Consider the following 27712-nt stretch of genomic DNA (forward strand, 5'->3'; position numbering starts at 1 on the left):
ACAGATTCATGTAATTGTGGTTTATTTTATTGTAAATAAAATACACATTTATTTATTTATTTATTTATTTATGCATCTATTTATTTATTTATTATATTTTATATAATTATTTGTAATTAATGAGATTTAACTGCAAAATTGTGATCAACAGTAAAATACTAAGCAAAAACATACATTCAAAACATTTTTTTTTTTTTTGCTCCCATTTTTCATGAGCTTCTCAACCTAAATCTGTGTTAGTGAGCACTTCTCCTTTGCCAAGAAAATCTATCCACCTCAACGGTATATTGGATGCCCTCCCAAATGATCTTTAAACACTTTTGGAGAGGGCTTAGTTTAGAAAATTATTAGCTTATGGGCAACAGTTTTGGTGGACATTCGTGCAGTCAGAATGCAAATTAGAACGGCCCAGCAAACTTTCCATTGGCCGTAAGGCACACCTGTGCAATAATTATGCTGTCGAATCAGCATCTCCTCATCTGTCATTCACTAAAAGTTGATTAATTGAAATTAATAAGTGAGTAGGACAGATATTTAAAATAGACATTCTCGAACCTGCGTCAACAATTTTTTTTCATCCTTTATTTTTGCTGTTTTTTTTTTTCCAGACATTCAAAAGAATTAGCTTGTTTATGTGAGTTTGATCTTATTCTAGCATGTCACTTACATGCTCAATAGGCTTTCAGTCTGGAAATTGACTTAGCCAATCAAAAACTCCACTTTTTCCCCCTGCTGAACTTGTTTATCATTTTTGCAGTGTGTTTTGAGTCATTATCTTGTAGCATGATGTAGCATCTAAAATGGAGCAGATGTTTCCGTAGACTTCTGGCTTCATTTTTTCTGCTGCCAATGAAGATAAGTGTCTTTCCCAGAAGAAGCCATGGCAGCACCTCCACTGCGTTTTACAGATGACCTTGTATGTTTGGGTTCATCAGCGCGGCTATTTTTCCCCCTTAAAGCGTTAGCCTTTCCATCACTTTGGTAAAGGTTAATCTTTGTTTCTTCAGTTCATATTTTTCTCTCCTCCCAGAGCTTTTCAGGCTTGTCTCTGTACTTTTACTCTCTCTCTCTCATCTAAAAAACAAAAAACAAAAAACAAAAAAAAAACACCCACACACAATGTGATACCCTCCTACCCTCTCTAACAGTTATTTGTAGCTTTCATAATAAAAATTATTATTACTGACGGAGATGGGCGAGTACCGGTACCAGGTAGAGTCAGGCTGATACCAGCCTTATTTCAAGGTATTGGGTACCCACAACAGCAGCCGAAACCAATATCAGTCACACAACCACATATTTTATATTAGTTGACACTTTTTTTTATAGGCCACTGGATTATTTGCCTAATTTTATTTATTTATTTAAACATTTTTTTGTGTGAGTCTTATACAAAACACGCATTTTATGAACAAATGGGGAAAACATGGCCGAATTTTGTCATTAATTTCAGGCAATTTTAAGGAAAAAAAATGCTAGATTGGTGATATAGGTTTTTATTTAAAATCATCTGTCATTAGTCAGTTATAGTTTCCATCCACCCATTTGTATTCAAATTTTCAAAAAAAACCAAACAGTTTTTATCCTCGGAGGGGGTGGTTTTTGAAGTGTATCGAAAAAAAGGAAAGTTCGAATTTTGGTGATAGAAACGGGTTTGGCGAAGAAACACCGACAAGACCGGATATATGTTGCACAATTTGACCGGATATTACGTTTGTAGTCACAAAACAATGGCAGATGATAAAGTATGGCATGTTTGGGGGGACGACAAAACAGAAATCTTTTTGGAATTAATTAAAGAAGAGAATAGTAATGCAATTTTAGAACGAGAATAGACTCATACGACGTCATCGTACGGCACAGTCACTTCCTGTTCTTCTTCTTTCAAATTACTGGTGGGGATCACATCTCTATGGTGTATACCGCCACCTACAGCAACGGAGGCTCCTCTCAATATTTGCAAAAGAAGAACAGATGGAAACGTAGAAGTCGCTTGTCCTTTTTTCAGTAAATTTGCTTAAAACATTCGAAACAATGGATGGAAACGTTTTTTTTTTTAAGGGAATTTTTATGTATAAAAAGTACTAGTGGTATTTGGTATCGGTGACTACTCAAGATTGAGTACTAATACTGGTGTCATTCTGAAAAAAACAACAACCTTAGTATCATTTATATGAACACATCATTTTTATTTCAGAAAAATAGAATTAATTTTTAGTGCAGCACTTGCATTTCCATTCATTATTAAATGATGTCGCTGTCCGGTGAGAGTATATTACATTATGGTGCATTACAGGCTTTCTGTATTTATAGGCACACCAAAACTTTCTTGGCTTCTAATTCAATTTCATAAATAGGGGTCAGAATGTCACCAGCAGGTTTGTGTGCTTTTAAAAAACACTTAAATGGCTATTTCATCTCCATGAGGGGTTTAAACGCTTAATGTACCTTTCATTTTACATTAGACACACAAAATCCTTATAGGCCGACGAAACAATCTCAAGCAGCTGTGCTAATATTGTGGCAGACGTGTCTTAACTCCTCGAACCCGCCCGGGCCCTGAAGTGAACTGTGAGGGAAGGATGAAGTTCACAACTGTCCTCGTTTGCTCTCTTTGTCTTCATCTCTCGCTCTCAAGACGTTGCTGTTCAGGATTATCAAGAGCGCCGACGAGAAACAAGCTTAGCGTGCATGAAGCTGCCTGCGCCCCGCGAAAGGTGAGAATTAACGTTTCCAAAATAACGGGCAAAAAGATAGAGAGGTAAAATAAAGCCCTGTGTAAGCACGAGAGGATTTAATTAAGCTATAAGTTGCGCCGAGGTCGCTGAATGCTGACTCGGGGGCACTTAACATGCAAGAGGATAATCCCACTGCTCAGCCATTTATGACGTGTCCTTTTCAAAAACAACTGGTGTGTACGTGATGGAAAGCTGCCAGAATATCAATGTCCGAGGCGTAAATTACACACACGTGGAGCGTTCCCCTTTGGGCTTATCTGGCTTGCAGATGACTCGGCCGCCTGTTAATTATGCTGTCATCATTGCTTTAGTCGATCCCGATTATGGCATCAATCTTGTGCAGCCAGCATTTGGTCAAACCCCAATTATTCCAGATAAAGCCTCTCAATCAAGCCCTGAGAAAAAAAACAAAAAAAACAAAAAAACAAAAACAAATGTTGGGCTTCTTGCTAATGGCTCTGATTATATTATGGAACAGCCAGCTGGCATCGATTGAATTCGAAACGGAGCCATTTTCCAAGCTAGGAATCCTAAGGATAGCATTTGGGATGTACGGTAAAAAGCTATGGGGGCCACACTGGATGTCTCTCCTAATGAGAGAGCACAGCGCAGCAAGCGCCAGATGAAAAATTCATGGAAGGACGTGATAAAAGCAGCTCACTCTCACTTGCCGTGTTCTCTGCATGTTCTGCCTTTTAAGTTGGTTACTAAAACGCCCTCGCCTCGTCTCCCGCTGTCCACCTGATTGGCGCCGCGTCACCCTCGCTGTTGTTCTGTTCAGATCTTTTCGCGGGACGACGCAGGTAACGGAAATATAAATTGTAAAAGAAATCGTACACTGAAAATAATCATGAGGTACGATAACACTCCATCTTCATCTGCTCGGCCTAAATGCACATGGACTTGAAAATGCCGCTTTTCCCACTTCACATTATTTGTGTTGCCTTGGTTTTGGATGAGCGGGTTTCAACTGGAAAATAGAACCACAGGAAGCTGAAAAAAAACAAGAATGAAGCTCTCCTGTATTTACTTCTCTGCATGTAGCTGTTGATCAGGAGAGGAGACTGAGGGCAGCCAGAAAATGGACAGCTAAAAACATAATGGTGCATGCAGCATCCAATTCAGGGGCAAGCCAAGAAGTGCAAAAGGTCCTCCTACACTTAAGAACTTCCATCAAACTCTATTTCCACTAATACGTTATGAAAAACAACTCGAGGCCATAAATATAAAACAATCGAATGGAAAACAGCATCTTTTTGATGACTTATTCTTATGCCACTGCAGTGCAAAGTAGTTCATTGCATGTTGTTCATGACTGAAAGCGCTTTTGGCAATATCGTCGTGGATCTCCCATGCACCCACGTGTGTGTCGTGAAAGAAAGGCATAACCAGGGGAAGTGAGTATCCCACTCCTTCACAAAGTTTGATGTTAAGCCATCGTTTTCAACAATATTGCTAACACAAAATAAATAAATAAATAAATAATAATAATAATAATAATAATTATTATTATTGTTATTATTATTATTATTATATTCATAATAGTATTTATGCATTAGATTATAAGGTCTCAAGTTTCCTTCCCAATTTTTTCTTTTCTTTTTTTTTTTTTTCTTGCCTGGAGTTTATACAAGGAAGTGTTATCAATCTTTATGAACTGTGGGCCTGTAAAGCCCTTTAAGAGTCTTGTTATCAAGTGCCATAACAATGAAACTCTTTTTTTATGAAAGTCTTTCTATGTCCAGTCTGAAGATATTGATTAATTTAACAATTCTTACATAGGTGGTACAGATGATGGTATCAGTATTAAGCCAGGATCAGTCACCTTCTTGTGGCCCTCTTATAATTAGAAACTAGAAATAAGAAGAGTAGAAAATTGCCCTTAATTTCATGCAATTTTAAGGAAACATGCTATATTAGGATATATATGTCTTTAAAATTATTTGTCGTTTTTATGGAAATTGTAGTTATCAAAAGTAGTGGTATCAGTTTTGTGGTATCAGTACTTGGTATTGGTGGCTACTCAAGAGTTGATTACTCATACTAGTATTGGTCTGTAATGTTGGTAAGGAGCATCCATATTTAATATTTATTTAGGAACCAACATAATTGTATTTCAGAATTTTTACTCGTCTTTTGAAATGGAAGAACAAATTGAAAAATTCAACAAAAACTGCACTGTTGTAGAAAGAGTCATATTATACTTGTTACCATAAAATAAAATAAAAATCATTGCAGTTCTACACCACTACAAACTATAACCACAATCATCAAAATAGTGCTGTATTTTCAAACACTGTCAATCAAAACAGTGCAGTGCAGTCATGACAGACAAGTGCATATATTATTTGTTTTTTTTTTACTGTCATCTCTTATGTCTCATGATACATTATTTTAATAAAGTGAAAAAGTAGTTAACACAATTACTTGCATAATATCAAATTTATGACAGTTGCCTTGTACAAAGTACAGTACAAAGATCTAAGTCATGACTTTTGCCTATCAAGTGTGTGGCAAAATGAAGCCTGAAGCAGAGAATTTTATTGAACGAGTTGTCTGGCCTTCTAGAGTGACAGAATCCCTGTTGAGCGCCTGAGACGCTTTATGTCTCCGCTCTGCAAAGAGGATAATTGATGTTATTGGTGGACACCAAGTTCCATCAAACTTGTCTGGTTGAACAACGCTACACAACCGGATTGCGCAATGTTTCAATTTATGGCCAAAAGTATTAGGGGTCGAACATTGCTAGCTCCCTATAAATCCTAAGTCATTTTGAGCCATTTTTTGGACATAGTTTGGTATTTGAATACTTAAAAGGTAAATAAAAGAAAAACGAAGAATGCTCAATTGTCACCGCTTACCATTGCTAGTGGCACAATGCCGCCCAAGTCTTGCGGTGCCAGTCGGATGAGCGTCTGCACTTCACTCGTCTGGGTGCGGGTGAGCGGATACTCCACCTGCCAAGTCACCTCCCTGCCGCCCTCGGGCACCATCAGCCCGTTCACCTCCAGATCCACCTGCAACACTCGCTGGTAACCCGCCGCCTCCCCTCTGGATATAAACGAGAAGGACAAAGTCAGGAGTGGATTTCGGTTTCAACAAAAGAGGATGGAGGGTGAACAACGAGCGAATAGGCCGGTGACAATGGAAGACGGCAAGTAAATGCAAAGGCAAAAGTGAAAAAGCATAATAAGGTAGAAATAAGGTGAGTGTCAAAATGGGGAGAGGAAATAACATGGGAATGGATGAGGTGAACAGAGGGGCAAAAATATGATCGTGGACTCAGTGGAAGGCGACAAGGAAAGATAAGAAAAAGAGGTTAGTGAAATAAATGAAACAAGGAAAATTGAGGAGAAAGCAAAGTGAGACATGCGGAAAAGAGGAAGACAAAAATATTTGCTTTGAATATGAATTGCGGAAAGAAAATAGATGAGACATTGGGACTAATGGCTCAGATTGCCCTCCAAAAGTAAACAACAGCGCACAAGTCTTCTAAATAACATTTGCATTGAAGTGGCAAAACCATCAAGATATAATAGCAGATTGTTGACAGGATTGAAGCACAACATTGTGACATATTTATATAGCCACAAATTTGTATCATGTAAGGTTAAATGACTTCATGTCATCCACAGTATTAGAATTAGGTGACGATAATGTGGTGAAATTCGACGACATCATGATTTTTTTATTTTTTATTATTATTATTTTTTTTAAGAACAGTCTAGCGGTCCATAAGTTTTTTTTGTTGTTTTTTTTTGCACCACGGACCGGTTTTACATGAAGACACATTTCAACCACTGATCTGTATATAATACTGGATAGCCGACATGCTAAGACTTTTGAAGCCGCCATATTGCTTCAACCAAGAAACGTTACTCGGCATACGATCCTCTACATTCACAGTATCGACATTGGAGAACATTTGAGACTGTACTTAGTAGAAACGGCATGATTTATGATGTTTGTTAAACATAAACAAGAGGGCTTCAGACATTTTACAACTTGCCTTAAATACATGTATAAATTATACGCTTAACTCATTCACTCCCAGCCATTTTCACAGAAGCAGTCCCGTTCGCTCCCGGCTGTTTTACTGGATTTTGACTGATTTTGCAAGGGCCACAGAATATTGTGTTCAATTGCTATAAAAGCATGGAACCTATCAAAAGAAAGATTAATGTCTCTTCTTTCACCAGGAAAAAAAAAAGTATGTTTCTATCTGTTTCCATTTTGCAGCAATTAGAATTAGAAGAGAGCTAAGTTTCATCAGTTTTCACAAATCTATTTAAAATTGTAAGTAATTGAGCTTTTTTTCAAGATGGCCCTGGTTGATCTCCTTTGCTCTGCTGCCACCTGCTGGCCGTTTGTGTAATAACTACCATTTCTGCAACCGTTCTTTGCAGTTGAGAGGCTGCATCAAAGCCTTCTGTATGCTCTAGCATTAAAAAACAAAAAAAACAAAAACGTATAAATACGTCTTTGGGACACTTAGAACGTTAAAAAAACGTATTTATACGTTATTGGGAGTAAATGAGTTAATGATATTTAGAGGAGGAAACGTTTTTATTTTTTAAGAAAGAATTATACATGTAATTCAACAAAAGATGCCTCTGCTGAATGTAATATTGGGGTGTAAGGAACTGAGTGATAAAAGAAAAAGGGCTTCTTTAAAGCAGCACATACCGTCCACTTGTTAAAAAATAGTGACAGTAGTAGAGTGGAATATTTATCTAGTCGACTAATCAGTTCAAAGACTAAATAGGTATGTTTGTGCTTAAGAAGTGTTTTATTCAGTTCTACTTTTCAAAAATGAATTCTAAACAGAGAAATAATTTCATGTTCATCTCTCTGGAGCCAATGAGACAAACAATAACTAGTATGCATGCCCTCGTGTTTTCTGCATTTCATTGTTCAATTTGTGATTGACTTAAATTAACTTTCTAGATCAATATATCCCCAAAATTTTTTTTTGACAAATTGCAAAGTCACATTTGCACAAAACAAAAATATTTGTAGGGGAAAAGCAGTTTGAAGACTCCCATGGGGAGACTGCCAGCAAAAGAAAAATAATAATTCTCCGAGCTAATAGAAATGCAAACAAAGCAGAAAAACGATGAATACAAAAACACTGCCCATCAGGCGACATTAACAACAGTCAAAGCTTAAAGCTTTCTTTACAGTCCCATACTGATTTGCAATAAATGTTGTCCTGAAAAACACAACTACATAAAAGCTGCTCACAGAGATAAATGTTTATTTAGCAGCGAGGGGGGGGGGGGGGGGGGGGGGGGGGACATAGGAAAAATAAAATAGGCAATATGTAGAAATATTAGTCTGGTTGGAATGGCCACTTTCAACCTGAGTAAATTTCGCAAGGTTCTCCAAGAAAAAAATAATTAGCATAACGTTCCAAACTGTGTCACCCCAAAAACTTGACTTTATTAGCGCAAATGGAACATGACTCATTAGATCTATTGATTAGTTCGTTTTACAAAAATCCACAAAAATGTCAGCCTTCTTTTCTTCTGTGGTTGTCTCACAATAAAACAAGCCAGCCAAGAGCCGAGCAGCAGGAAGAGGTTGGGGGTGTGAGGATGGTCTGTTATAATGACGGGAGCTAAGATTTCCCCTGAACATGCTTTGTCCAGCGTTAAATTCACTCCCCATTCCACAGGATATGTTCATACGCATCAGATGTGAGCCACACTTCAAAGTGCACACTTTTAATGGTTCCACTCTGGCGTACGAGTGCAAGGGAAAAATAGTTGGAGAGGCTGAAAATATAGATTTGGAAAAAATTGGGGTTGCTGTAAGAGAGGATTTGGGTAATTTGGACAACAGTTTACTGTGGGTGTAAATCTTTCACAACAAAAACACGATAAAGAGGCCTACAACGGTGCAGAATGTAACGAAACAGGAAGTCAAAGAATTCATTCCTCCATTAAAAATTTTTGAATATTAACTGTTCACTGATTAAGTGATTGTTAAATTACAAAATGCAATAAGCAGTAATAAAATGTTGAGATGTTTTAGCAAAGAGTAACCAAATAAGATGAATCACATAACATAGCACTCGTCAGACCGCAAGTTAACTCATTCACTCCCAGCCATTTTCACAGAAGCAATTCCATTCGCTCCCAGCTGTTTGACTGGATTTTGACTGATTTTGCAAGGCCCACAGAATATTGTGTTCTATTGCTATAAAGGTATGGAACCTATCAAAAAAAAGATTAAAGTCTCTACTTTCATCAGGAAAAAAAAGTATGTTTGTTTCAGTTTCCGTTTTGCAGCAATTAGCATTAGAAGAGAGTTAAGTTTCATCAGTTGTCACAAATCTATTTAAAATTGTAAGTAATTTAGCTTTTTTCTACATGGCCCTGGTTGATCTCCTTTGCTCTGCTGCCACCTGCTGGCCGTGTGTGTAATAATTACCATTTCTGAAACCGTTCTTTGCAGTTGAGAGGCTGCATCAAAGCCTTCTGTATGCTCTAGCATAAAAAAAACAAAACAAAAAAAAAACGTATAAATGCGTCTTTGGGACACTTGGAACATTAAAAAACCCCGTATTTATACGTTATTGGGAGTAAATGAGTTAATTGAGCTTGAATCAAGCACAAGAAGTTCATGTCTTTTAGTGTATCAAATACTTTAAGAAAGACATTGATTAATGATTTATGATGGTGACTATTATCCTTGGTTTCTTTCAAGTTTCTGAGGAAAATTAATGGATGGATCGATTTGGCATTTGCCAATGGTCAACTAATTTAAAACTGTAAAATTGAATGAATATTCACACCTTTATTTATATCCTAAACAAAAATGTAATGTTTTCTTTTTAGATACATGCACCACTTCTCCATAACTTTTTTTTTTTTAGAAATGGTTACGTATTTTGTGCGTGATCCTACTAAACAAACAGACCACAATCAAATCTCGACAATGTCAGTCAAAAAGTCTAAACAAAGCACCTTTTATTTTTTCTACTACATTCAGCAAGTCTAAATTGCTTTCTCCCTGACAACTGACGTTTCAGACAGCTGCATTGGGACAGCTGACAAGATGTTGGGTTTATGGGTAATGGCTGCACTGATAATGTGGTTTAAGCTCAAGATGTGCAATTAAAGGCCAATCAATTAAGTGGAACAGCCAATCCTGCCTGGCATTGGGGACTGGTGCATGTCAAGGGCTGAACTCGTCACCATTCAGCTCCTGACTCAGTCTATCTTCTCGCCGTTTGTCATCGGTCTGCAAACTCTTTGGAATTGATTTCTGCAGAAATTGGTCAGAAATTGTGCCGTTATCATCTTGGTCAAAATTTTCCAAATTCATTATTCTTAAACTAATACCACAATAATAATAATAATAATAATAATAATAATTTTCATATTTTTACTGAGCATGTTTGATTTCACAGTGCAGGGTGGGAAAAGCAAGCAACCAATAAAATACCATTATAAACTTCAGAATTCATTTTTACTTCAATAATAGCAATGCGTCCAGGCCCTGACGTAACAAAGCAGCCCCAAACCATAACCTTCCAACATACTTTACAGTGCGGATGAGGTGTTGATGGTCTTTTTTCCTCAACACAAAACATTTATGCTCCTTAAACAACTCAACTTTACATTTATTTGTCCATAAAATATTTTGCCAGTTGTGCTGTGGAACATGAATGAAAGGCTGCTGATGCTGATGAAAAGATTTTTTGGCACTTATAGACAGTCCATTTTACAGTTGACTGATGAACATGATGGCTTTTCAGCTCAGTTAATCATGAACAAAATAAATAAATAATAATAATAAAATAAAATAAAATAAAAAATGGGTAGGATTTTAGTGTAATCAGACTGTTTTTGTCTATTTTTGTGATCAGATCACATTTTAGGACCACTCTGTTGTTGACGTCAAGCCACCTGCAGTGTCATGCTGCTCCCAATAGATGGCAGTACTCACAATCGCTGGTCTATTTATTGTCTTTATCCACGTTGACATTTTGGATGACAAATATGTACAGCTGACAGGTTAGCGAGTGTCAACCTGCTTCACCTGTGTCCCACTGGAAACAAAACCTTTGCCATAGAATTAATATGGTCAAGGAAACATGCAAAAAAACCCAAAAAAACAAAAAAACAAAACAGGAAACGGTTTGTACAGTGTCCGTCCATCATGAAGTGGAAAATCCCGTTTTTTTTTTTTTTTTTTTTTTTTTTTTTGATAGCTTAGTGCCATAGCTCAAACAAGGTAAAAGAAGCTTTCAAAAGAAAAAAAAAGACACACATTCAATTACTGTCCGATACATTTCAACCTGTCATAGCAAAAAATAAATAAAGAGCCGCACCAAAGGATGTAGACGAGGCGGATGAAAGTGAGGCAGACAAACACAACAGGCCTGTTAAACACATTGAAATTTTTTTTTCACTCCTAACACCGAAGTGGATATCTGCTGGCGCCGTGAGAAAGCGAGTGAAAAGAAAAGTCGGCTGCGTCTCTCCGAGACCTGAGGGTTTTTTTTTTTTTTTTTCCTTTCATGCAGCAGTGATTTTGTGAGACTGGCAACAATGATACATCAAAAGGCATGAATATAGTCCACAGGAGAGAATCAACGTATGAGTCAGGCGGGGGGGCAGAGGTGGAAGACTTGAAGTGGATACCACTGGGACGGTTCTATGTGTCTCAGTTTAGCCAGGAGGGCGAGGCTATTAATTTTTATGCTGGTATTTTGCTTGTCTTTCGAATAACTGGCGCTTGTGTTGTGGCTGTAGCTGCAGTTGAACCGCCATGTTGTGGTGTTCAGCCACGTTAGTTGGCTTTTAGCATACAAATGCCATTTTTACTATGCTTTTCTTGTGGACTATAAACTATAGGTGTGGGTCCAAAAAAGGAACCGATTATCAGCTGGGCTGATGATCGGTGCAGATATTCAGCATTTTAACAAATATCAGTATTAGCTTTTTAAAAAAAAAAAAAAAAAATCTGGCAGCTGAAATTTTAGACAAATTTATTTATTGTGGAAAACAATAGGGAACTGTTTACTTGTATGACTTTGTAAAACGTGCTAGAATTTTAAAATAAAGCTGTCTATTGACCAAGATCTTAAAACAAAACATGAATATTTAACAAATCTCAAAAGATGTTCAATAAATTGTGCTAAAAAGATAACACATAAAGATAAGAGTTTTAGTAAATGTTAATATCAGCTCCAAATATCGGTTGTTGGCATCCTTGACTACTAATTATCGGCATCACCAGCGGCCTTTAAAAAAAAACATACCGGTCGATCTCTAGACAAAAATATAATATTGTGACATATCACACATTAGAGAAGCACCACCTTCAAATGTCGATAGCACTTTCCGCTGAAAATAAATTACCGCATTTTCCGCACCTTCAATGAATGACATATTTTCAAACTTTTTCCATATATAAGGCGCCACAGTAGAGGCTGGGGTTACGTTAGGCATCCATTAGATGGTGCTGCGCTAAAGGGAATGTCAACAAAACAGTCAGATAGGTCAGTCAAACTGTATTAATAGATTATAAACCAGCTTTCTGACAACTCCATTCACTCCCAAAATGAATAAACAGCTGTTTTATTATTTTCTCTGAGGTGAAGTATTAGGATTAGCTAGCGATCCAAGATGGCGGGATCTTCTGCGCATGCGCGTCACCGATCGTGCAGGGTCACCGATAGCGTCTTGACAGCGAGACCTGTTGTGGCTCAATATTGATCCATATATAAGGTGCACTGGATTATAAGGCACATGGTCAGCTTTTGTAAAAAATTGAAGGCTTTTAGGTGCGCCTTATAGTCGTGAAAATACGGTATGTTAAAGCGGATTCATTTTTTTTTTCTTGTTCTATCCATGCTTTCTGAAGTCTTAAGTCATTTAAATTGCCAGTGCTATGGATCACTAATTCCGTTGTCTGTGTTGTGTTTTTATAAAAAATAACACTATTGTGTCTAGAGGTGATGTGCAGCTGCTGTTTTGTGTAGCAACAAGCAAGTTGTCATTTAATTGCCTTTTGACAACTTGTAATGGCTCGCATTTCAAATGAAAGACAACGGATTTTTGTTGTTGCCATATGAATGCTCATATTTTTTTCTTCTTCACCATTTCACTCATCCAGTAATTTTTCTGCTCAGGAATTTGTAAAGTTGTAAATTTCTGAAGATGCATGTGGCCACAGAGCCCAGTTGCCAATTGACCAATTCTGCTCCAGATGTGGAAAGCTGAAGTGGCTAATATGACTGATCCAGTCTAAAACATCTATTAACTTTCCACTTTTTCAATTACCTGGGTGTCATCATGTGTTATTGTCATTCAACTACATGAATAATTTCTGTGCTATTAATATAATTAATTAATTAATTAATTAATTAATTATTATTATTAATATTATATTATTATTATTATCAGTTACTTTGTGATCGTCAGGCCTAATGCCACCAAATGTGTCCATGCAAAATGCAGGTCAGAAAAAACAAGGAAGATCTGTGTGAAACTTTTGTTTCAAGGAAGATATGCAATTATATAACTTGCATGTAAACATAATGAATTATGTAACCTACCAACAGCTGCTTCGTCTAAAACTTGACAGCCGCCTTTGCACCATAACTGATGTTCCCATTGAACAAATCTGTCAAGGTACTTTCACTGAACATTGTTGAAAGTAGCATGTGGACTTTTTAAAATTTTCTTTTCAAACAAGTTGACTTCAAACACAATTTTATCCTGACTCAACTTTCTTTGCATCTCGCAAGATGGTCATGGAGTCAATTTAAATCTTGAAAATATTTCAGTAATTTAAATAAGATCTTTTACTGTCTATCTGTCACTGTCTAGTTCTGATGGATTGCACTTTAATAAAAAGAAAACCTGTTGCAAAACGGATAAAAATAGACAACCGGAGGCACATGCTGTCCAGTTACCAGAGATGCCAACAAAGTAGATGGCCATGGCGAGGGTACAAATAACTCCTGCTAGCCATCTGTTAACACAGAGGGGGGAAACCAACTACATTTTTTAAGACCTAAAGTAAATACGCATCAGTTAAATTAATCGAGTGGCCCTAGAAAATAACCTTAAAACCTGCATGCTGTATTGGCATAATGTTAAGGGAGACCTTTATTTTGGTGACAATCCAATACTTAATAGGATCAAAGACGTTTTGGGTGTTAAAGGGGCAAGCATTGAACAAAAATATGAACTGCAAGATCTAAAATGTGTTCTTTGTATACAAAGTAGGGGTGTGAATTGCCTCGTACCTGACGATTCGATCCGTATCACGATTCACAGGTCACGATTCGATACCGATTAATCCCGATATGAATTTACAAGTCGATTGTTGCGATTTTTTTTTTTTTTACTCAATTTTAGAAAATACCATTCAGTAAACTTGTACATGTACACTGTAAGATTTGTATGAAAATGTATTATTTATTGATCTGAAACTTCCGTTTTATAACTGTGAGCCACATTTAACAAACAGGTTGTAATCTTTTTCATGTTAGAACAGCATTGAAATAAAATAGTAAGGCTTAATGTTCCATTAATATAACATTCTTCCATGCTTAAGGTGTGAAAGTTAGACATTTTGTTGAATATTTTTTCCATCAAAAATGGTTAAAAAATCGATTCGGCTGCCTATTGAATCGATTCGAGAATTGCGTGCTGTAGTATCGCGATATATTGCCGAATCGATTTTTTTAACACCCCTAGTACAAAGCAAAGTTTTGACAGAAAAACCTTTATTTATTTCTCTCAAAACTTCACAAATATATGCACTGTAAATCTGTAAGTAATAATGTAAGAACTTTACCTACATGCCAACATAAACGACTACAAAAAGTTTCACATTATTTTAACTTTCATACACAGTTCTAATTCACCAAGTGAAGAACTGGTATAACAATATGTCCTGACAGACGTGTCCAAAACTAGCCAAATTGGAAGCAGAGCGTTCCTATTGTTAGCAACGTTGCCTTACGGCGATGTTCCGTTGTGCTAAAACAAACGCTATAGATGATGGATGTTTGTGATCTTCATGGTGATTTAAGCTAAACTGACTTCCAGCTTTATCTACACAGTGGCAGTGTAGAAGCGGGCTTGAGTGTCTACTGTGCGTTTGTTGTTTGCTCAGGATGAAATCACTGTTCTCTCGTTTGCTTTCTGAGCACGGCTTTCTGTGATTACATGGGTCATTTGCAATTGCAGCTGTTTTAATTACTCGTAGTTCATTTTGCACAGCTGTGACACTGTAGAGTCCTTCAAAAAAAAAAAAGGGAAGATTTCTCTAACTTTGCGTCCAGCACTCTTGCCTTGAACCATCGAGTAACTTACGAGCTCTGCCGAACAGGTTTTGTTTTTAACAAGATGTGCCTGTCTGTTTATACGTAACCAGAAACAGAAAGATTGAGAGATACCGTACATATAGGTGGGCTGAGAAAATAATTCATAAATATATTTTAAAGTAAAACCAAACCAAACCCTGAAGGGGCATATAACTGGTGCAATATATTTCTGAAAAATCTCGCTTAAATGATCAAATGTAGCGTTAATATTTTACGAGCAATGAAAAAGCTTTTTATGCGTTAGAAACGTTAGAAATGGAATTGACAAAATAAACAAAAAAAAGGGAGGTAAAAAAGTAAACACGAGCATCAAAAAGCATTACGCCTTTTGAATATGAAGCTTTGTGATACTGGTATGCATATCCTTTTTGAATATATGGTTGGTATTTTGGTAAATAAATATTGGATTTTCCAACATGAAGGCGGTTTAATTTGGATTGCAGAGGTTAAGGCGTGTCCAAACTATGGCTTGGGGTCTATTTGTGGCCCGCTATCCAACTTTCAGCGGCCCAAGGTATATAGTAATATAAGATTTGACACTACCATCAAGGTTAGTTAAAATAAATAAATAAACAAATAAATAAATAAATACATAAATGTATTAATTTTTTAAGTGAAAGTGGGCAGAGTGAGATGAGAAGGCATAAAAAAAACTAAGTGTAAAATAATTAAAATAAACCTTTTCTTCAAAAAATTGTAGTGAATAAAGAAAAACTCAATTGTAGAAGCAAAAAATTGTTTCTTCCACTTTCCTCTGCGTCATGATCCAATTTATGAACATAATGAACCCCAAATAACATTTTTGTCAGCCTCATCATTTCTAAAAGAAAGCTGTATAAAATTAAAAAAAATAATGATTTGTCTGATTGATTTCATTGTTTTTGACAAATTAAGGTCAAAGAATTTCAAAGCAACTCTTGCATCCTTTCAATTTTCTGTATGCGGCCCTCAAATAAAATAAACAAAATAAAATGAACAAATCTGGCGGAGTTACTTAGATATACAATATTACTTTTTTTTTCTTTTTTTTTTTACTTTTTTTCAAGTACCTCGTGTATGGCGCTATTATACTCAACAGAAATATAAACGCAGCACTTCTGTTTTTGCTCCCATTTTTTTTAATGTGATGAACTCAAAGCTCTAAAACTTTTTCCACATGCACAATATCACAATTGATCTCTAATATTGTTCACAAAGTAGTCTAAATCTGTGATAGTGAGCACTTCTCCTTTGCCGAGATAATCCATCCCACTTCACAGGTGTGCCATATCTAGATGCTGATTAGATACCATCATTAAGTGTACAGGTGTATATAATAAAAGGCTACTTTGGAAAGTGCAGTTTTCTTTTCTTTTTTTTTGGGGGGGGGGGCATTTTTATGGGGATTCAGTACTGACTTGGCCTTTTATTATCAGTAGTCTAAGGCACACCTGTGCACTAATCATGGTATCTAATCAACATCTTGATATGGCACACCTGTGAGGTGGATTATCTCGGCAAAGGAGAAGTGCTCACTATCACAGATTTAGACTGCTTTGTGAACAATATTTGAGAGAAATTGTGATATTAGATCTCTGAGTTCATCTCACAAAAAATGGGAGCAAAAAAAAAAAAAAAGTTTTGCATTTATATTTTTGTTCAGTGTATATGACACTATTTTCCAGTAGCAATTTTGGTCAAATAAACCCAAAATCGTAGCTACTTCCATTGATTTAGCAGGCCACAAATGTGAAAGCCTTTTTATTTTGTTCTTTCTCTCATTAGTTGTGCACCCTTGACCAAGTCAACATGTTAGGCCAGGACTCAGGTGGTGCCCGCTGATCCATTTGGAACAGGTCAACTGTCGATTTGCATCTACATCATTAGCTTCTTGTTACGCGGCGGATCCGAACGTCGCTGCGCGTTAATCGTGGAGTTCAACAGTCACTGACCTCACTTTGTGAGTATGAAATGAGATCACGGTGGAGAAGGGGGTCATTATAACGCAATGATTAATAAATTGCAATCTTGTGGAGCAGAACTCGTACGAGTGTGCGTGCGTTTGCGTGTGTGGATTTCCCCATGGGGATATGAGCTCCTATCTAATGAGTTTTACCACATCAGATCTAATATCTGTCTCCTCCCGCAGGTGATTCTGTTCTGAAGCCCTATTAGAAGTGTGAGAACCAGCCTCACCGCCGCTTCTATATGGCCTGGGTCGATTTATAACAAATAGTTCCGTACAGGCTTTTTAATCAGGCCTTTATATGCCCTCGTGGGCTTTTGGAGGGTAGTCGAGCAAAGTATTTAGGCATGCTCAAAAAGTGGGACGTTTACTTTTTATCGGTCTTGAATGGTTCACTAAACAACAGAAACATGAACCAAAAGCTGGTTCTTCCAAATAGTCGCAGACCTTGTGTTTATCGAGAGGTGGGGAAGGATTTTTATTCTCCCTGGATTCCTGTTTGTCAACATAAATGTTGACATGTGACAGATAAGGAAGGGGTTCATTAAACTGAAACCATGTCAACAGGCAAAAGGAATAGAGTAACCAAATTATGACTGTTGGAGATTTCCCTTAGGATCCATCAAAGCAATTTACTTCAGTCTTGTCCCTGTCAGTGTGAATTAGTTTGCTTTTAACTCATTTGCTCTCAATAACGTGTAAATACGTTTTTTTTTAATGTTGTAAGTGTCCCAAAGACGTATTTATACGTTTTTTTTGTTTTTGTTTTGTTATGGTAGTGCATACAGAAGGCTTTGATGCAGCCTCTCAACTGCAAAGAATGGTTGCAGAAATGGTAGTTATTACACAAACAGCCAGCAGGTGGCAGCAGAGCAAAGGAGATCAACCAGGGCCATCTAGAAAAAAAGCTCAATTACAATTTTGAATAGATTTGTGAAAATTGATGAAACTTAGCTCTCTTCTAATGCTAATTGCTACAAAACAGAAACTGATAGAATCATACTTTTTTTTTCCTGATGAAAGAAGAGACTTTAATCTTTCTTTTGGTAGGTTCCATGCTTTTATAGCAATTGAACAATATTCTGCGGGACTTGAAAAATCAGTCAAAATCCAGTAAAACAGCCGGGAGCGAACGGGATTGCTGCTGTGAAAACGGCTGCGAGTGGATGAGTTAAAGGAGGGCTGCAATAGAAACTTGTACGGGATTAGGGATACACCGATACCACAAGTATTATCATTACCGATGCTGGTGGTGAAAAAAAAAATAAAAAAAATAGGGAATCTCAGCTAAAGTGGATTTTTGGTGTGCGGTCTGCTTCTAAATATTAAATGTATAGTGGAACCTCCCACTTAAAACACAAAAAGGTATGATTTGGAATGTAACCGTGACTTTTTATTTATTTATTTATTAAGAAATAGACTTCGAGGAAGTTGATTTCCTGGTGCCTGTTCGCTCGTCAGAGTAAGAGCACAACATGGTAAGTTTGATGAACGTTTTTTTTTTTAAATATAAAAGTTCTAAAAGGGATGACAGTATACTGATTATGATGTGAGCACTACTGTGACAGCTATACAATTTTGCACGTTTATAAGACCTTGTTTTATGTGGTTTGTTCATTGTACGCTTTACTCCTTCATTTCTTTCCTTTTCAACCAAGTTCTGATAGCTTGGTTTGTCAAAAGCGTAGAGCTATATTGTTTAAGATTAAAAAACAAAACAAAACAAAAAAGGACAAGTGTAAGACGGGAAGGACACAAGAGTGGTGTTGGGACCGAGAAGGAATGTAAATTATCAGTATGAAGGATAATGAGCAGGGGAAGCCACAAATGAGGAAATAATGTGAGCAGAGATAGAGGATTCCTTTACTATTTCTGTCTCCTCACTTTCTTCATGCATCCAGCCTTCTTGTTTCCTTTCTTTCTTATTTTTACAATGCTCCCCTCAAACGGAGTGTGAAATTAATGAATTAGGGCCTGTATGACACAGATGCGGCTCCATGTAGCGACCGCTCGAAAGACAACTTTGCACCATTGCGCACAAACAGTCAATCATCGCTTAAATAGGAGCATGCACAAATAGACACTTTGCTTCGATTGAAAATGGGGACTGTCAATTTGGAGTAAAAAGCTGTGGCCTGGCTATATTGTTGGAACATACTGCAAAAAATAATTTGAACATATTGGTAAAGTCGTTCGGACATCTTGATTAAGTCCTTTGAACATTGTGATAAAGTCGTTCGGTAAAGTCGTTCAAACGTATTAGTAAAGTCGTTTGACCGTCTTAATAAAGTTGTTTATTGGCAAGTCTGAACATCACGATGAAGTCATTCAAACGTATTGGTAAATTTGTTCGAACATCTTGATAAAATCCTTTAAACATCATGATAAAGTTGATCAAATGATTTGATATAGTCGTTCAAACGTGTTGTTAATTTCATTTTAATGTATTGGTAAAGTCGTTCAAACGCTAGTATTAGTAAATTCATTTGAACGTCTTGATAAAGTAGTTCGAACATCTTGATAACTTCGTTTGAACGTCTTGATAAAGTCGTTCGAGCGTCTTGGTAAGACTTTTGAACATCGTGATGAAGTTGTTTAATCGTATTGGTAAAGTTGTTTGAACGTCTTCATAAAGTTGTTTATAAAGTCTTGATAAAGTCATTTGAACGTCATGATAAAGTTGTTCAAATGAATTGGTAATGTTCAAAATTCTTGCTAAAGTCGTTCAAACGTCTTGAATAAGTCATTCAAACGTCTTGGTGAAGTCGTTCGAGCGTCTGAAGGTTTTGCTTGTCTTGGTGAAGTCGTTAGAATGTTTTTGTACAGTCGTTCAAACATGTTGATAAAGTAGATTGTAGAGAGATTTAGTAGATAGATGCTAACAGCAGCATTTTCTTTCCCCATCGCATTAGGCCAAAGGGTATTTTCCCATAATGCCATGGGGTAGTGCCACAATTGCACATACACAAGCCAAAACCCCGTTGCCTTGACAGCACCACGTTTCCTGTTTTCATCCTTGGTGACAAATCTGCTCATCCGCCGAGTGACCAGCTGTTTGTCTGATGTACATTTTAGGGACATTGGGTATGACAAATAGTCAGTTGTACTTAATGATTTTTGCCATTAAAAAGTGCAAATAATAACACTGGAAAAGGGGCCTAATAGGAGATATGCCAGCAATAGACAAAAACAAAACAAAAAAACAAAAAAAACACTATGATGAACCCCTTGCAAAGTGAATTTTCAATGTACAAGTCAAATATAAAATTTAAACCTTCATCGCCACACAAACTGTATTCCTTTGGTACTAGCCACCGTGCACAGTCACACCGTTAATCCCCTTGTCATTCAAGGAAAAAAAAAAAAAAAAAAAAAAAACACTTCAAAATGTATTTCTAGCCGCGCTGAGCCACCCAAAGCCTTTTAAACGCTGGCCACAACCAGTCACGCTAAGGAAAGTGATTACAATAGCCTATAACACAATCAATCACTGTATAAACACTGCTTATTCCCCTTTATTGATTTCTGTGAGCCGTCAAGAGTGTTAGTCAAATTCTCGAGAGGCGCTCATCCTCTTATCCCGGACAATAAGATTAAGCGGTGTAACTGGCTAATCTCCCCCTTGGAGCGCTAACTCCCCACCACAAATGTCACTTTTTCATACATATAGATGACAAAGGATTAGATTAGCATGTCCTCACTGTATTTACCCTAAAGTTGCTGCCTGCTGTTATTAATCCCATGATGTGCACACTATCAGGTCTAGTCTGTTTTGTCCCCACTTTTGCTTCTTTCAAAAATCTATCATCTCACCTTATACAATTACATTACATTCACCATAATATCTAAAACAGTGCATCTGTGCATCCAACGTTGCTTTCCTTTGGAGAAGCTTCAACAGTTGTTCTTGGAATATTATTCTGCCTTGGAGCATTTGAATCCACATTTCACCCTTGTTGACACATGCACACTGACTACAAGAATAATCCAGCATTGCTTTGTGTAGTGAATCCCGAGGGGGGAAAAAAATGTAGGTATTGGCCCCAGGCACTGATTAGAATGCATACCATGTAACTGAAATACCCCAAGTTCAATTCCTTTGCTCCCGATCAAATCAAAATGAGCCTCGTCTATCCTGTGTGTCGTTGTAAAGTATATGCGATTGAACTGAGGCAAAATCTGCAATTAGGAATCTGTTAAATTAAAGATAAATGTACCAAATTGACTATAATGGAAAGATTTTTAGATACACATTAAAATGTGAATATCTGCCCATTCACACACAAGTGCACTACACATAGCAAGGTTCTTTCAAGTCAGAAAGAATCTGATAATGAAGTAATTAATTAAGGTAAGTCATTGTTTCTTGTTATATAAATGTAGCAATACAGACACCATCATCCAAATCCCGGTTGAACATAATTTACTTGGTTAATTGACCATCACTCGCTTTTGAGTGCTTAAATTTTATTTAAAAGGAAATAAAAATAACACTAAAAAGCATTTTCTACCAATTGTGCTGTTCTATGTTACTTGTGAGTTGCATGGTTAGTGTATGCCACGCATTAAGGTTTGACTTTGAATAAATCAAATGATAGTCACCCATTGTGTTTTGAATTTTCATATTTACAGTACTGTTCTTTCTTTGTAAGGGTGGTCTGGAGAGCAGTGGAGTTCAAGACCTCCACATTACAACAACAAACCTTCATGCCAACAACAGTAACCAGACATCTTCAATAGACACAGAGAGAGAAAAGCACATTCATGACAGTAGGAAGTCAATCCTCCTGTGCCTGAAAACTCAGCTCTGCAATTTTAAGCATGACCACGGTTTGACATTGGACATCAAACCATTATAATTCGTGGCATTCATAATAGCGAGAACTGAACATAACAAGCTTAGGTCATGATTGAACTGGCAGAGCAAAAATGAAACAGCAAATATCAGACACGCATGAGGCACATTAGGAAAATAATGAGACGTGACGTAGCAAAAATAAAACCGGATTAAATAACCGACAAAAAACAAAACAAAAGAAAAACTTACAAAACTTAACAGGTAACAGAAATCGATCTCACTTTGACAAGAAGCAACCCTAACTGAAGATTTGCTATATTAGCTTCCCTAGCTAGCTTTAGCGTCTCAGAGTCCTAGTTTTTTTTAAATAGTTCAGTTAGCAAGGGCCATGTGAATATCAATCACGCAATTGTCATAGCGACTCATACGACTAATCTAACATAACAGGGATGTTTTTGCCACACCGGGACTAGAACTACTTCCTGCTTTCATTTCTAATAATAATGGGAAATGTATGAGCTTAATGCTGCTGTCATCTAACCCAACGACAGCTGAGCTTTTCTGACACCATATCACGAATGTTACACTGTGGGACTGGCGCTAGGTAAACGGCAGGGCCAACTTCTTTAGATAATGGTGAGTGCATTGTCTTAACCAAGATAGCATTTAGCATTAGCGTAAGCAATAACACAATCACAGGTCACCAGATTGACTAGCGATTGAATTGGTTATAAGAGTTCATGATAAGGATTGATTGTATATTTGATTTACAGCGAACTTTTAGTGTCCGAGATGTTTTATTTTTGAAAATCCGGTCACCCTATGTCACTTGGGTTAAAAAATCTTAGTGGAGTGAAAGAATAGGGCAATTTGGAGTATTGCTCCAGGGAAACTTGAACTCAAGTCAAACCAGCTCCGTCTCTATTTCTCACCTTAAAAAAACACTACTGCCTAAAACATGAGCTTTGCTGTCCTGTAAGAATTTACCAACTTGAATTTCAAATTTGATGTCTAAATTCAACACCACACACAATATGAGGGAATTGAAGGCGGCTGTCCACGTACAGAAAATTCCATGACGAGTTGTCGACGTATAAAGCGCGCCTAAAAAAACAACTCTGAGACATGAACTGTGGTCCGTGATTCAGGGGCTTGATTTATCGGAAGATGAAGTGGATCTGAGGATCTGAGTCTAAGGTTCCGGGGGCAATAGACCTGCCTTATCAAACAAGACCAGACTCCCTGGCCAATCTCCACTTTGTCTGTAGGCAAGTCCCCACCAGCACTGGCTTTGGCTGCTGATAAAGTGCAAGTGAGGAGGCACAGAGCAGCTTCGCCAGGCTTTGATTTGACTTTAAAAATGGCAAGTTCCAGAATAAATACCCCGAGAAACGAGACAATCTGCTTTTAAAATCACTGCTGCGCAAGTATAAAGAGAGTTTGCTTTTGTCAACACTGCCTTCCTCGATCTGATTGCTGGTCTCGGCTTGAGTCAATATTGGACATCAAAAGACTTTTATAAATGTGGCTGCACGACACAACCGAGAACAACTGGCAGATGTAAAAGATAAAGACAGAAATTGACTTCCTGACTTCACACATCAGCGTTACCTGGATTATACGGATGTGCCAAGGCTGAAGTCTGAGTCCCAAAGGGTTCAATCAGAGATGTTTTACTTCACGCATGCGTACAGTTCACTGATAACATGTGAGTCCATGATATGATGGAACCCACTGTCAATATTATGTAATTTATGTCTTGAGCTGTTCAGGGGAGAAACTCACATGAGAGAGAATGAATCAATACAACTGAGAAGGAGGGTGAGCTATCAGTCATTACGCTGAGATTAGATTAATTTTATTTCATTAGTGGCAGGATGTCAGTCTGGATTTCCATTAAAGATGACGGCTTGGGTTGGGGACAAGTCTCATGTGTTGCATTTCTGATCGCAAGATGACGCACAGTCACGCAGGATTCATACGGCACTCATTCAAATGAAATTAAACGCGATCAATAGTGCGATTCCCTCACGTAGTTGCAAGCACGGACTGAACGTTCAACGCTTTTCAAACAGAATGGAGGCAGTCAGAAGAGAGCAATTCTGAATGTATTAGTGGGCCTTAGCGATAAACATGCCATGCCATGGATGATTGCTTTATAAAGCTTTATGGAAGGTATTTAAATCATGTATCATATAAAAAAATATATATATATGCTACCTTCACCTAAAGTAGACCACATTAAATTAATCTACATGGAAGGGTAATTGCTTAGTCTCCCTATCTATGGTTTCTAAAGTATTTTCAAAAAAGGCAGCTCACATTCAAGGACATACACGAAAATGAAATATTTGGCTGCTTTGATCCTCAACACAATTTTTTTTGTTAACTTAAAAAAAATGAATGTTTTATTAAAGTATTCATTGACAATCTTAAATGATGGAAATGTTTTAAATTAATGACTGAAAAGGAGTCATTTTGCTGAATCAAAGAGCCCTTGATCTATGAACGGAGGGCAAAATCAGGTGAATGAATTTGCCAATCAACTTATGAATGAAGGCAACTTGGTTTGTTAACATCATACTGTGGGTTTGTGTAAAAATATTTTAGATTGTTACGTATTGTTAAAAGCTGAAAGCGCAATTAACTGTAATAACATGGAAGCATTGCCATCACCGACCTTTTTCATTCTTCTTTTGTGGTACTTTTCCAGCCTCCACCGCAGCCTGTTTTAGTTCTTATTTAAAAGGGGGGCCGGCCCCCCCCAAAAATCTTTACAATTCTTTTATGCGCCCCCACTTGTCTAAACGCAGCATTAATTTGTAGAATATGAGTTAAGCAGCAAAATCCATCATAAGGGGCGGCCATTTTGTCACTTGCTGTCATCTGAAAATGACGTCATTGTTAGTTGCTCAGGGCTCAGCTAACAACCAATCACCTGTTTTTTGAGTTTGGTCATGTGAGGTTCACAAGCTGAGCAGTTTCTGAGTTTAGTCATGTGACTAATGTGACGTTGGCAAACTGAGCCGTGATTGGTCGTTAACTGAGTCCTGAGCGACTGTGATGTCATTTTCATATGATGAATAAAACATTTTAAAAAGTCAACACTTATCAGAAATACTGTTTATCTGTTTCCTATCTTAAATAAATAAATAATCATTGATAATTAATTGATAATGTGTCTCTACATAGATGAATATCGTTTATCATCATGCAATGGTGCATTCTTTGAACATCAGAAAGGTAATTAACGTTCATGCATCTAACAGGAGCATGAGGAGTTTCCACCATTGGCATCCGATTGCACCGAAGGGACCGTTGATTTAACTTGAGCTGTAAAAGCCGGCCGATTGGTCCTGCTCGGCACGGCCATTGATTGCAACGCAGTCACTCGCCGTTTGAGTTACGCTCGGCGCAATCAGAAAGAACAGCGCGAGGCCCTCTGACCTCGCCGGCGAACCGAAGACGACTGAGTATCGAACTCCTTTCTTGTTCAATCTTCACTCATCATTGTTCTGTCAATGACTCCAGTTCCTAATTACTCTCAGGCATGAAATAAAGCGGCTTTATAGACACATACTCACTAACCTAAACAATGCATGTTTGCACGGGCTTGCATCTCATTGCCCGTCAGCAGTGAATAAACACCCCCTTCTTTATTTGAATCTACGGTTATCTCTGCAACCGCAAATTCTCAAATTACACAAGAAAAGCAAATTTGTAGAGCGTAATTCCATTATCAAATATAAGGTGGCAGCGCTGCACATAGTAATGATTCATATGTGAATAAAAAATGTCTCCAAAGGCGGAATTTTGACAAGAGAAGCCCAAAAAGTAATGGTCTTGCATTTGATATGACGAGAGGAGAAAGCGGATTGAAATGGGGAGGAGTGATGGGAATGTTTCCACAACACGTACACACACAGCCTCCAGCTAGAGCATTATTACCACGTCATGAGGAAAAATCAATCAAACAGGGTAACCGTGTTCGTGATGATTCAACGCGTCATTCATTATGAGAACATACTGCCAATTGTGTTGCATAAAGATGAAAGGCAGGTAGCCAATGGTAAAACTTCAAAGAAATGATTTGAGCGTACCTAATGAACATAATTCTGGGATTTTTTTTTGTGTGTGTATGTTTTTGTTAAACTAACTTCTTGCATTGCGGAATGTTAAAAAAAATAATCTGAGAAGTCCATACACAACACCCGACCTCGAGGAATGTGTGTCTCGGACAGGGCTGGACTGGCCATCTGGCATACAGGGCAGATGCCCGGTGAGCTGGCCTTCTTTGGGACCAATGTAGTGCTTTTTTAATTATTATTTTCCAACATTTTTACCCCAACAACCTGGCCCACAATTTAGATAGCAAATGGAAACATCATCAGTGGCAGAATTAAATGTTAGGCAAGAGTGTCGAGATTGGCCTTTAAGTCAATGCCAGGGCCGATTTTTTATTTTTATTTTTTTGTGCTAGTTCAGCCCTGATCTCGGAGATGTGGAGAGGAATGAGAGTTGGTTCTAAAAAGCAACATGAAGTGAGCGAGAATAGGACCAATATTTGTGCATGTGTGTTATTTGCCAACCGATGAACTCTTGCTGTTGCTGTTAGCAAACCATAGTTGCTTGTTTACTTTCACAGTCAGATTGTAATGAATGGTTTATCTTGTCTATTTTTTTTTTTGCTGCATTCATTATATAAACTAGACTAAGTGCAATTTCTGGAGGAATTGCGTGGGAATGCTGAAGGCGGAACGCTAAAATTTTGAATGCACGTGGAATGGTGGAAGTAAATTGAGAGATAAATTATGAAATTATGACCTCCTGGTTACTGGACAATGCACTTTACCAACGGTGCCAACAAGCAGTATCAGACACCTGGTAATGATGAAAGCTATATATGGAAGTGGGCGTGGAAAGTGATACTTAGAAAAAGTTCATTTGTCCCATTGAAAATGAATGGGGAAAAGTTGATAGTAAATGTTAAATTGTGCAAATATTGTAAATAATGTGGAATCAGACGATATATAGCCGGGGAGGCATGCATTTTTGAAGGTAGTTGAAATTTGAACAATTTAATTGTAAATACGTGGGAGTTGTTACACGGCAAAAAAAAAAAAAGTGTGGAGAATAAAAATCACAATAACATAGGTGGGAATGCGTCAGAATTCTCACAATGATTCAATATACAGTATACCTGTATCCCTTTTATAGTTTACTGCATAAGCAAAAGCAAGCTACAAAGAAGTAGTTTCACACTTTGAATATATTTGCAAACTGCTTCTAACAGGGTAGAATGTCACATTAGTAGATATTGTTTTTTTATAATTTGCAAAACAAAAATGGAAATGTGTTTTACCCAAAGACACATGAGGCTTGTAACAAGAGATAAATGAATAACGCACTCAGTCAGAACTTAAAACAAGACAGAGCTAAGGTATTTACGAAGGATTTGTTGCCTAGAATGTGTTTCTCCATATTCATTAGGTGCCGCACTACAAGGTGTTGCGCTAGATAGACATGAAGAATAGCGGCGGTGCTCAGTGTTGCGTTGCCTTCTTTAGGCTCATGTAATATGTATTTGAAGGTGCTCGGAGCTGCAAAAGTGGGAGGAGAAAATGGAAATACATACAAATATGACTTGGAGAGGTTCGCTTGAAGGAAACTGGGATAGAAAAAGTTCACAAATAGTTCACAATTCCACATGAAAGACAACGTCGGGTGAGGTACAAGCACTTTGTTTATAATATCCACAGACCTCTGCTGTGTAGTTTTGGCGTTCGTTGATATCAAGTGTTTTGTTTTTTGTTTTCCCAACTGTGGGCTTTATATCTTTTTCTACCAGTAAGAACTTTTGGAATTAACTAACGTCA

The 27712-nt window shown here is 37.4% G+C and overlaps 1 protein-coding gene across 4 annotated transcripts in view; it reads right to left on the reverse strand.

The window, feature by feature from the left end:
• LOC144002473 (transmembrane protein 132C) overlaps positions 1–27712 on the reverse strand; it is a 172334-nt gene that overhangs the window by 21176 nt on the left and 123446 nt on the right. For all 4 annotated transcript variants that reach the window (XM_077497744.1, XM_077497745.1, XM_077497743.1 and 1 more), the window contains one exon: positions 5600–5789. In XM_077497744.1, coding sequence (XP_077353870.1) covers positions 5600–5789 — 190 coding nt within the window. The remainder of the gene's footprint in view (positions 1–5599; positions 5790–27712) is intronic.

Source organism: Festucalex cinctus, chromosome 15, assembly GCF_051991245.1.
Source record: "Festucalex cinctus isolate MCC-2025b chromosome 15, RoL_Fcin_1.0, whole genome shotgun sequence".
Taxonomy (NCBI): domain Eukaryota; kingdom Metazoa; phylum Chordata; class Actinopteri; order Syngnathiformes; family Syngnathidae; genus Festucalex; species Festucalex cinctus.